The sequence below is a fragment of the Electrophorus electricus genome, chromosome 22 (assembly GCF_041902795.1).
Source record: "Electrophorus electricus isolate QZ-2024a chromosome 22, ASM4190279v1, whole genome shotgun sequence".
NCBI lineage: Eukaryota > Metazoa > Chordata > Actinopteri > Gymnotiformes > Gymnotidae > Electrophorus > Electrophorus electricus.
The window spans coordinates 3677501-3690000 of record NC_137518.1 but is presented as its reverse complement, the minus strand read 5'-3'; the positions used below and the strand labels follow the sequence as shown (position 1 = coordinate 3690000).

At 44.2% G+C, this 12500-nt stretch overlaps 2 protein-coding genes across 2 annotated transcripts in view; one reads left to right on the top strand and one right to left on the bottom strand.

The window, feature by feature from the left end:
- The window catches only part of grik6 (glutamate receptor, ionotropic, kainate 6), a 6989-nt gene extending 5867 nt beyond the window's left edge, over nucleotides 1-1122 (top strand). The window contains exon 10 of the mRNA XM_027003018.3: nucleotides 181-1122. Coding sequence (XP_026858819.1) covers nucleotides 181-279 — 99 coding nt within the window. The 3' untranslated portion in view covers nucleotides 280-1122. The remainder of the gene's footprint in view (nucleotides 1-180) is intronic.
- A 6944-nt stretch (nucleotides 1123-8066) lies between these two features.
- The window catches only part of skib (SKI proto-oncogene b), a 27858-nt gene continuing 23424 nt past the window's right edge, over nucleotides 8067-12500 (bottom strand). The window contains exons 3-7 of the mRNA XM_027003130.3: nucleotides 12334-12437; nucleotides 11984-12213; nucleotides 11262-11509; nucleotides 10360-10590; nucleotides 8067-10140 (exon numbers count right to left, since the gene is read on the bottom strand). Of these exons, the coding sequence (XP_026858931.2) occupies nucleotides 9952-10140; nucleotides 10360-10590; nucleotides 11262-11509; nucleotides 11984-12213; nucleotides 12334-12437 (1002 nt within the window). The 3' untranslated portion in view covers nucleotides 8067-9951. The remainder of the gene's footprint in view (nucleotides 10141-10359; nucleotides 10591-11261; nucleotides 11510-11983; nucleotides 12214-12333; nucleotides 12438-12500) is intronic.

Here is a 12500-nt window from a genome sequence, read left to right as displayed (position 1 = left end):
GGAAAGATGGTTCAACCTGAGTGAAAATCAGCAAAGACAGTTAACATCATAAAAACACAAGCCAGTGCTAAATGGTTCCCATTCACACCACCTTCAGGAATCTACCAGCTCTGGTGTAGGGAATCAGTTCCAAACGGCAGTAGTTTGGGTGATTCTCTGCTCTGTGTGTGTCCCCTACAGAGGTCGTGCTGCTCGGTTCTGACCCAGGAACTCAGTCAGCGCCTCAGGATGAGCAACACAAAGAGAGAACAGGAAACCTCAGATAAAAACAAGGCCTAAATGTAGCCTCCTTCTTCACTGGACTATTCCCGTCTCCTCAAATAATATAATGTCTCTTCTGATGCTTCTGTTGTGATACATATTTTCATTTTTACTTTTAGGTAAATGATCAAGTCTCTCACTTCACGGACTAGTATTTTAAACCTGTAAAAGTTTAAAAGTTTTTAACATAGAATAATATTAAGAGTGAATACTTTAGTGTATATGGCATACAAACTCAGATTAATCAGATTAGTGTATGAAGAGATTCTAATCAGATCTTATGACAGCAAGGGGAGTATTTCAGCACGGATCACATTAATTTCAGTATTTCAGTACTGATCACATTAATTTCAGTATTTCAGCATGGATCACATGAATTTCAGTATTTCAGCACGGATCACATGAATTTCAGTATTTCAGTACTGATCACATTAATTTCAGTATTTCAGTACGAATCACATGAAGTTCAGTATTTCAGCAGTGATTATATGAGGAAAAGTCTTCTTGTTCTAATATTGTGCAGCTAGCGTGAGATGTTTTTCTAAAAGCACCTCAGAAGTAGAAAGAATATTCAGATCATTTTAGCTTGTGTGGTCAGAGATGAATTTACACAGTTCAGAGATGAATTTATACATTTAAAAGATTTTAAAATATATATATTTTCAAGATATCAAATGTTTAAGAGTAAATACCAGACAATGCTGTGAGACATTATACTATAAGTGGAACATTTATTTACCATTTAAATGCATCATTTGAAAATGTAATTTTCCCAGTGTCGTAAAACGCATTTACAGCAACAGGGAGGCAGGCGTTCTTGCGCACTGTTATTAACGAAATAATAAACATACTTTAACCAAATATTGTGGTTGTATAAACTCCATTACAGAACAAAAGCTGTGGTTATCAAAGAATGTTAATTATGCGCCTGCTTGCTAACATCTGATGACACACAGTATTATCTGATTATTTAAATGTAAACAGACACTGTGATCTTAATGAATTCATTCACATGTTAATATGAATACACAGCAGTCCATGAGCCATTTGGTCCCATCATTAAGCGAGCTTTGTGGGATTGCTAATTGATTTCTTCACCCACTGTAGGCCATAAATGGCTACATTGATATTTTATATGTAAAGCAAACAAACACAAATTATATCCACATTTATCTTATATAGTTTATATAGTATGTCCAGTGTACCATATTTTCATGGACAATATAAGATGTTTTTTGTCTAAGACACTGTTTTTCTACACATTCTTTCTACAGTGGACCTGGGGTATAGACTCACTGGTTACTTTATTTGGAACACCTACTTTGCACCTAAAATCACTCCCTACTTTAATAAGTACACCACAAGCACACACACACACACACACACACACACACACATTGCATTATACACAGCACTAGGGGCTGTGGCCAAACAGATCCCAGGAACAACATTTAGCAGATCCCAGGAACAACATCCGAGATCTGCATCCAGAGGAGTGTAGAGAACAGCTATTATTCTACGCAGCACCCTCAAGCTCCCAGGCCTCCGGTAGAAGAGCCAAGCTTGGAGGTCAAAGGAGACCTCCAGGAGGTGTTTTGAAAGCACATCCTCTTGCCGCCTGAGCCTTGCGTTTCTCTGAACAAACTCCTCCAATGCGCAGCGTGATTTGTGCTGTTACCGATAACTCTCTTGGTGCATTAATCATTAAAACAGAGGTGTCTCAACCACTGAATGAACAGCGAGTGACATAAGAGGGCAGACCTACGTTTCCAGTGATGTCACTCATGAACATGAACAAAAATGGAGGCCTCTTCAATACCTTCCGAACAGACATGACGCCAGCCTGCACAGAATAGTAAGTGCTTTTTACTAAGTGATCCCAGTCTTCAACCGGTGGCTTCTATATGTGAGATATTCCGTAATACAACAAATACAGGAGCATGCAGAATGTATCTTCCATACATTTATTTTAACACTAATGCACCTGGCATCGTGCTAGTAAAAGCTATTGCTCTTTGACCAATGAGGTCTCGGCCCATCGGGTCATGACCCCAGACCAGGACGCGCTATTTTAGGCATGTGGAGAGTGAACACCAAGGTCCCCTCCCACATGGGGTTAAAACCTGTTACATGAGCATTCAGGACTTTGGAAAGCACACAGTCTTTAATAATGAATGAGCATTAGATCAGGCATGAATTAGCTGGATGTGCCAACTTCACCCTGGACACACCACCATTCACCAGCCCTGTCTGCTTCTTCATGAAATCACATGCCAGGCCAATAATTTCTACTTCTCCTGTGATGGCCCAAGTGCCGCAGGGCAAGGATCGCTCGACAGAGACAGACGTTTATTGACAAACATTGACGACATCAGCACTCACGTCTAACACAAACGGTGAACACAAACACAGGCAGTGAAACGATGAACAGAGGCACACACATGAACTCTAACAGCAACAATGAATAACAATCAGGCACACACTAACAAGAACTTATTAACAAGTTCTGATTATTGCTGCGGGAAGCTTGATGTGCAGAGCCGTGCACAATAGACCTCATTTTCACTCGTTTTCTAACGGAAAAGCGAGAGGCAAAGTCCGCATAAAACTGCGAGGTCCGACGGTTGAAATATATTCCAGTGGGCTAAAAAGCAAAACAAATGTGGGATCAGCCGTGGTTGAGCATTAGCTGGGGGCCAGTGAAGGAGTCTGGGAATGAGAGTAAGGAGAAGACATCGGCCTGAAGCTAAAGCACTTCTGCGTGTGGCCGTTCCGCTAGCTCTGCTCCGGGACACACAGGACCACCGCACAGTGCTCAGGACAAAAATAGACTGCAGAGTCGCAGAACATACAGAAGTCCTACATCACATTTGGGGACTTACTGATGTGCAGTTGGGCCAAAGGTTTATCCAGACACTGTAGTTATATACTCCTGCCGAGCACCGGGGACATGATGGATTAGAAATCCTTTCGATGGAAATCGAAAGGGTAAAATGGGAAGGAAGACAGGGTTAGAGGGTGGGTTGCTGGGTATTTTTATGTTTGATAAACTTGAAAAAAATAGTTGTATATCTAGCATCTTGGGGCAATAACAGTTAATGAATGATGCTCCTTCACCTTTGCTGAAATTCGGACAGATACTCGGTGGGAATAAATGGAATATCTGGTACATGGTGTATTCCTTTGGTTGCTTTATTTTCTTGCATGGTAATTTTCCTAAATGTTTTCCCATAACCCCCTCCCTTTGGTGAACGTGATATAGCAATTAGATTATAGAAGGACAGAGGCAAAAAAAGACTACAGCCAGCGTGACCTCTGAAACTGTCACTGGGAGAAATTCAGGCCATTACCTCATTTTACATATCACGATGTAACCTTTTAGCGCAAAATAATTTAAAGAAGTAGTCGGATACAATCAGGTGATAACCAGTTTTCTCAACCGGTTGTTATAAATGAAAACTGTCAGGTTTATGCGGTCCTGTCATCACTAGTCACCTCTCAATTCACACGATCCTCCTCCAACTGTCTTCATCAGACATTCCCATTGTCTGCAACTGGGTCGATATCGACAGGTCGCTTCTTCCCCTGAAGGCCAAGGGTAAACTTGATTTTATGTACTTACAAAAGGTCCATTCGACACTAGAATCCAAAATAACCAGCTCACAAAATATGCAACCAGCCCTCAGATATTCTTTTATCTTTAACTGTGCAGTGAGGTTTACCTACTGCATAGGTGTGACTATAGGCTATCATTCATTCTTCAGCCAGTTCTGTTCTGAAAAAGGAATGTATACTCCCGCCTTTGCAGTAGGCGCACCTAATAACCTCTGTGCACAGTTAAAGATCAAAGAATTTCTGAGGGCTGGTTGCTGGGTGCATATTTGAAAGCTAGATATTTTGGATTCTGGAGTTGAAAGGACCTTATATGACTGATAGTAACCGGTCTTGTTCAAAGTACAATTGTGTTGTCTTTCATTAATCTCTTTCATGAATAACCTGATTTTAAAAAAGGGGTGTTGTGTTTGTAATGTGTTCATGAGTGTCTGCATAAATGGTATTTGAATGTATTCAATGCCACTGACTTCAAAGCACCGAAATGGTGCTGTCAGGTTTGTCGGAATTAGACAGCTTAATAATGACAAGGGTAAGCCAAACACAGTCGAGGGTATAATCCAGATAACAAACATATTCAATGAGTCCAATAACCAGAACAGCAACCAGAATAGCAACTAGGGACTTGTGGGTAGTGTAGTGTGCCTTGTGCGGATTTTGGCTGGAAGGTGTGTTGGACTATGTCTTATAACTGACTGTACAATGCAAAGCAACCTATATGTACAACTATAGAATAATATAGAGTCTAATAATGTGAATATTCAGTCACAGTTGCTGTCAATATACATTTAGATACGTTTATATATTTTTATTTCACCTTCACAAGGGCCTTCCCTATAAGTGCCTCAGGAGAGAGCAACTGTCGTGAATCGAGAGTCAGAAAAACATCACTGTGACACATTACCTGATTATCTAAACATTATGAATTGCATATGAAAAGCATTATGAAAAGTCACTTCCAGTTAAATGATCTCAGTTTCTCTAGAAGGCCTAGTTCTGCCATAGTCGAACACACGTATAAGGAGCGTGCTTTTATGAAAAGCAACACGTCCTCTCATTTAAGGATACAGCGGATGACGGCAGAAAGTGTGTTGTGCGAGGAGGGGGCCGCGACAGGAGTCGGCCTACCCCCAGGAGTGTGTTGTGCGAGGAGGCGATGCATCACGTCCTGGTTCACCTGATAGCGATCTGGGTGAAAAATGTCTCCCGCTGGGCTCCATATGTAATCGCAATCATATTGCTAAAATGTTACAGTAGTTCAGCAGGTGATGTATCTGATGTATAACCATTCAGTCGACAGGGACGACATCACACCTTCCATTCCTAAGACCATGTGAGCTTGGTTTTCAGGACATGGCTCAAACTGGCTCACGATCATCTGGCAGTATTGAACAGAGACACCTGATTTCAGTAGAGCAATGTTCTCATTAAGGGCTCGTTAATTAGCAGATCATTTACGTCGGGTGGGGGGTGGTGGACAAGACAGCAATCCACTAGAGAATTATGGGTACCGTGACACAGATAATCGTAATTGTTTCAACCTTGTAGAGTGTCTTCTTGGGAGTTTTCACGTGGGTCGACAAGGAAGTGGACAAAGTCGTCTACGTCCGCGTGTTCCTTTTGGTGGCTGTAGGCCAACATTATTAAGCAGAGGTTCTGCCATGTCGAGATCATCTAACAGAAGGTACAAAACTCCTCGAATGCTAAACATCCCTGCTTATCAGCTCTGTCAGCCTCCTGTGAAATAGACACAACATAAAAGTGAAATGAGGTCAAACTGAGAAGAGGTCTCTAAAATGTGGACTTAAAAGAGCTTTTTTTTAGTAGCAGTTATGAAGGCAGTAGGTATAAACGTTGACACAAGAGATTAGAGTTAGCAAAGTCATCCCCGCATTATGGGCAAATGCCCTCTGCTCATGGCGAAATGTGTGGTCTCCCCTTTCGGCCGTCTTGCTGATAACAATTTAATTACTTAACAAAAGCATATGAAACTTCATTAAGCTTGTGGAGGAAGCTGAGATTTCCAGAAGAAGGTGTGTGATCATCACACTTACACCAACCAACCCTTCTCAACCCTTTAGTCTGTGACTTGTCTCAAACGTGCAAGTTGTATTTCTCGACAACTCCTGAAGTAGAGATCTTGTGTGAGAACGTGAAGGATCCCCCATCCAGCTGCCCCCGCATCTTGAACGTTTCCCTGTGAGCAATAAATATAATCTCCCTGAAACAGCTGCCTCACGTTCTTCTGCGGGAGATCAACGTTGAGCTTGTGGAGAAGCTGAAGAACTTCCCCAACGTTCAAGTTCTCATGACTGTTTGTGTTGACCTCAACCACCTGCAGATAGTCAATTAAAAAAAAAAAAAAACCCTGAGATGTTGCATGAAGGTCCCTGAGGTCTAATTACAAAAAATACTACTACTCTAAAGAGCGAGAATTGTTTGTTTCTGCAGGCTGTAATACCTCCATATTTAATTGTATTAACTTTATGTTGTATGTTTAGTCCTTGTAAGGGTTTTGCTCCTGTGAGCGCTGTCTCTTCGCTGTCACCTTGCTGATGCCCACCGTGAGGTATCTGAGGCCAGTGATCCAGGTGCGTGCCTGGATCATCACCAGATTGTGTTACTCAGTTTTATGTGATTCACATGAGAAATGTGTAGTCTTTGGATGCAAAGATGTCACTGATTGACGGATGGACCTCTCAATCAGATTACACCGTTACCTCTGATGGGTGGGGTTGTGCCTGTATTTAATAGGTCACTGACAGGCAGAGTGGGAAGCTGTGTTTGCTCGAACAGAGCTTGTAAAATAAAAAGTCAGTTCGCAAGCTTCTTTATTGTTGCTGCGCAGTTTTTTTGCGCTTCATGTCAGAAATGTGTGATCATTGGGTGCATACTGGGTCCTATGGGCAGTGGTTAACGTACTCGACTTGAAGGTTGACAGAAGGTTGCCAGTTCAAGCCTTTCCACTGTTGGGCCCCTTAACCCTCAATTACTCAAGTTGTGTTCAGTCATAATTCTAAGTTGATTTGGATAAAGGCATCTGGTAAATGTAATGAATGATGTTAGCGTATGTCAGTGCCAGTGTTGAGGTCATTGTTTTGTTCTGCGCCGTCGTGTTTGTGTATTTACTGTTCAATATCAGCAAAAACATAAACCTGGATAACGATTGAAGAGGTTTCGCCTGTGGCCGAATGTAATGCAATACTGTAAAAATAACTCTGTGCTGGTGATACTAATATTACACTTAGGCCTATGTTTTTGTTTTTTCCACCATTGATGTCTTTCGTCGATGTTCTGGTGTAATTGATCTCATAGTGTATATGGTTGTTTGTACATTCCCCTGAACGGTTTGTGACGGTCTTAGATGTGAAACGAGCACGTGGGAGTCACACGTGCGGCCCAGTCTAATCTATGGGTCCGAGTCCCTATTTCCATTACCAGCACCTTGGCTTCTCACTTCAGAGCTCATTATAACAGTAGCCAACTATTTTTAAAAGAAAGATCAATTTTTGCTTTATTTATGCAGGTAAATATTTTAAATGTTGACGATACTAGATAACATTTTATATCATTTGCATGGTCAACTATCAGCACTATACTAAATTCCCTAAAGAGCGTTACAAGTTCTCCAATCGGTATTCATTTATAAATTCACCAGTATACTATATTACTTGTTATAGAAAGTTATGTTTGGTAGTTAAGGCTAATAATCAATTATTTAAAAAACAGGCAACATTTCTAAGGAATCCACAAACTCTGTGTTGTCCTGGCAAGACGATACCGATTTGACCTGTTCTCCATCTCGGCGTCGCAACAGCGCTTCTCCTTCCGCTGGGTGAGATGGAGCTTCGGGCCACAGTTTGGGTGCTGCCATCAAGGGTGCGTGTTTGACACACTCGCAAATGTGAAGGTGGCCAATGTGCACGCGGGATTCGGTCTGACACGTTAGTCCCTACAGTCGGTCCCCCCGCCCCACACCACTGTCCAGTGCTGGTTCTGCCCAATATTCCAGACTGTAATCTTATTCTCCGTAACCATGGTAAGCGCGAGCGCTGGAGTTCCGGTCGAGCAAAAGCTGTGTGGGGGGAAAAAAAGCCTAATCACCAAACACTTAAATAATACTTAAATAATACTCTGCTTCTATCGTGACACACTTTTCTGTAATTAAGTGAAAATGGAGACCAACACCAGAGTAATTGTATTTTTGTTTAATGGGTATTATATGCAGAGAGAAGAAAACGAGACGGGAAAAGAAGCGACATCAAAACTAAACCCAGGACAGGAGCGCGGGCGCAGTACCAGCTCGCGTGCCCTCGAACCCTTACACGGGGAGGGGGCGGAGCTATAAAAACCAACAGTGACAAGCTAACAGATCGCAGTATACAGAAGGGCAACTAGAAATTCACCCAGAATAAATAAGTAATGTAAGGTAAAATATACTGTAAAACTGAACAAATCCGCTTCAGTCTTGATACAAGAGGACTAAGAAAAAAGTAGAAGAAAAGCATCAGATATTATTTACAAAACGTCAGTTATCCATTCGGGGTTTCCCTTGAGAAATCGTAAAAGTTGCTTTGGTAGATTATTAAAGTGAGTTCCCAATGAACTGGAATTAACCAGAAATATAATCCTCTAACTCCCCCCCCACATTATATTACACGAGTTCTATACGCTAAATGCCCTCTAGATGAAAATGTGAGATTTTGCTTTCTTTTTTTGTTTTAGAATAACATTATCAAAGTCTCAAACGTACAGCATATATTGGTTGAGAGCAAAAGCAATAATTCTACATTAACATGTAAAGCAAGCCAACATATTGACAACTATCTTATTTACAATAATTATCCTCTATCGTGCTATAAGTGGTATTTACATACGTAACAAATGTATGAAAATGCTCTTTTAAACCTTTTTAAACTGTCTGAGATTTGAAAAACATCAGAGGGCGAAAAATGCACAGTACGATTCTTTTTTCCCAAAGTGCAATCTTTTTTTTTTTTTTTTTTTTTTTTGGTAGAGTAAAAAAATATATATTCATATTTTGTATATAAGTAGAAATGTTTCTTTCTTAAACACTTTTTTTTCTTAAAGAAGCCCTAGAACCAGTGACTTTAAAAATGGACTTTTGAAACAGAAGTGCGTGTGTTCACGCCAACGATCAGGTATCCGATGAAGCGCCTTCAGTCCTCTGGAGCGAATGTGTGAACAGCAAAGTCACCAACACACTCACCGAAACTCTACACAGCACTACTCAGTTCAACAAAGCACGGAAATGTACCGAGTAAAAAATAATACTTGGAAAAGATACTGAAATTAGGGGAGAAAAATATGGGTTTAAGTCCACAATAATAACAGCCAATACTATAAGTATACTAAACAAGAAAAGCAAGGAAATAAAATTTTAAAAAACAAAACAAATTTGTATGTTTGTTAATATGAAAAATCCTGCCTGCGACATATGTGGCAATGCCGCACATGCAGGTTATTTGGATGCAACAAAAAAACCCAAACTGAACATAGATAGAAGCGCCGTAATTATTAGGGTATATAGTGAAAACAGCGCGTCCTGTGGATGTTCTGTCTTTGTAATACCTACATGTCTACATGTCAGTGGCACTAGCAGGTGCTCTCTGCTACGGTCATCTCGTTCTCGGAAAACAGTTTTGTTTTCCATATATTTTCAAGTATCTTTGTAAATGTTAAATAGCTTATAACAAAATAGATTCCTGGGATTAGCTAACTATCGGGGCGTCGGTCCCAGCTGGCTGTGCCTTCCTGGATTGTGGTCTCCTCTGCGCTGGCGGGCATCCGTGCAAAGCTACTCTGCTTGCCCTGCTTGGATGGTGAAGGTAGGGGCGTGGTGTGCCTAAGCCACGCCCCCTCCCATCTCTGCCGGTGCTGTTCATGCATGATTCTTTTTGCCTCTGTAACTGCCCACAGACGAATAGGTAATATGCACGTATTTGTAATGTCGTTAAGAATTGTTTGAATCGTTTATCTATTCTGCTGCCGTAAATGTTGTTCTTTCTTCTCCACATGCTCGTTCTGTCCGTGAAAGCGGCTGGGGGGGAGGGGCGCTTACGAGCCGCCCTCGGCCTCGGCCCGCCCGTCGCGCTCCGCTTTGGGGCTGCCCTGGTGCAACTCCTGTTGGAGGCGACGCACCACCCTCTCCAGACTCTGCCGGGCCTCCCTCTCCCGCTGGAGCTCCTCTCGGAGCTGCTCCCGGTCGACCTCCGCCTGCTGGAGCTGCACTTGAAGCTCCTCGATCTGAAGCACAGCGCACAGGGAGAGCAAAGGTCACATCACAAAATATGTAAATACAAAAAACCCCCCAAAAAACCCCAATAATAACATATTTATTCTCAAGCAATTATAATAACACTGATCTAAAAGCAACAATGAACCCCGACCGATGACGCGTCTAACCCTGGACAAAAGTCAACCTATGGCACGGGCGGGACCGGTGGAGAGGATGTCGGGACTTGCCTGGGTGGAGTATGAGGCCCTCAGGCGGCCTGCCTCACAGGCCCTATCACACACCCGCTGCTGCCGCTCGCGCTCCAGCTCCCGCCTGAGGCGTCCGCTGGACTCGCCAGCGTCGCGAACCTTCCGCTCGCACTCCGCCCGCAGGCGTTCCATCTCTTTGCGCAGGCCACGCCTGGCCTCCACCGCCTCGCGCAGACGCCCCTTCTTGGTCGCCCGCACGAACTCCAGCTCCTGGAGCAAAAGCAAAAACAGGGATGGTCACTCGACCCGCAGACGAGCCTCGAGTCCGGACCGGTGGGAGCCCAGGACGGTGCACATTCTTGCTCTGTCCCAGTTTCCAACGCACCTAAATCGAGCGGAGGAGGAGTCCGGATGCCAGGCGCGGGCGCGCTGGAGCTGGACGAGTCAGAGCAAAGCTGTGGACTGTTTAGTGCGACCCGAGGACAGTACAGGCACTAAGATTACAAGTAAGACACTAAATTACACGGACCATGATGCATGTGGAGCGAAGTGTGTCCCATACAGGATGGGTTTTAAACATTTATGCCAGGGGTGTCCAATCATAACCCATAGAACAAGCATACGTCAGTGGTTAAAGTGCTTGACTAGTACTCAGAAGGTTGTGAATTCAAGCTTCACAGCTACCAGGTAGAGAAAGACCCTTAAACTTCAGGTACTCAAGTTGTGTTCACTCAGAATTCTAAGTCGCTTTGGATAAAAGCATCAGCTCAACGATTCCGCTTGTCACGATCTTTAAAAATGTGAGGGGGGCGGTTTTGCGTTCGGTGTGTCTTCTGTTGGCGTGGGCAGACCCTCTGCAGACGAGACTGGAGCCCTCATAACTGTGATAAAGCAAGTTGGGCGGTGTCTGGGCAGCATCTGGTCAGAGCGCGTCACTCTACCTGCTCCAGGCTCCTTTTGGCCTGCAGGGCTGTAGCGAGCTTCTCCTCCTGACGCACCCTCATGCGCATGATCTCCTGCAGGAACCTCTCCCTGGCCTCCCTGGAGCTCAGGTCACTGTACAGTGTGTGGCGTAGGGCCTCCAGCTCCGAGCAGGTCACCGCCATGCCAGCCAGCCTGGCCTCGCTCACCTCCGCTGGGCTGGGCGCCGCGGGCAGGGCCCCTGGCCCGTCACCCAGGGAACGCACCACTGCAACGGCACACGCACGGGGGTTAAGGGAGTTGATTATGAGAGGAACGCAAGTATGACAAATATACTGCGATACACCAGCGTTGACGTTTGACGTTTACGTGTGTACTAGCCGTTCCTGAAATTTACCAGCAGCGGTTCCTACTGACCCCTGCTGGCCAATTAGGGTACTGGTGCAGAAACACCAACGCTATGTAAACTTTTCAACACAAGATAACTAGGTCACAGGCAAAATTAATTAAGGCTGATTAATTACGTGGTTATAATTTTAGTTATGATTAATATCAGTTTTGCATATAACAATTCCGTGCTTAAATATTAAAATAATTCACTCATATCCATCAAACTTAGAATTTTAATAAATGTACAGGAGTGCGAATATGCTGAAGTGATTGAAATACACAGACGATCTGAACCGTCTTCCAATGCCAGATTTCTTCTTCATCTCCATGGTGCCTCCCTCATGCGACTCACCCTCCTCACAGTTGTCCACCTCGATCTCGCCGTCTGAGCTGGACTCGTCATGCGGGGGTTGAGGGCTGTGGGTTGCGGTCTGCGTCTGGCCTTCTCCAGATGGCCCCTGCTCGGCCAGCCGTGCGTCGGGGGCTGTGTCGTGTCTTTGTGTGTAGGGGGGCGGAGCCTCACCAGGGGTGGGCGGAGCCTCACCAGGGGTGGGCGGTCTGTTGTGGCCTTTGGGGAGGGATCTGCAGATGGAAATGAGACGATCAGAGCACATTAAAGACGTGACGGAGACAGACAAACGAGCCGGGCGGGAAGATGAACGGCTCTCTGTTCGTCACGAGCGAGGCGTGGGAGATGCGTACCGCTCTTGTTTACAGTTGGGCGGCGCTCTCTCGGCCGAGGGGACCCGGGGGGACCACGGGCGGAAGGCAGACGGCCTCTGCTGGAACTGGAGCTGCCGGAGGTCCTGAACACAGAGCAGAAGTGGGCGGCGGCCATGTGAGACCACCTTTCGTCTCCGTGACAATAA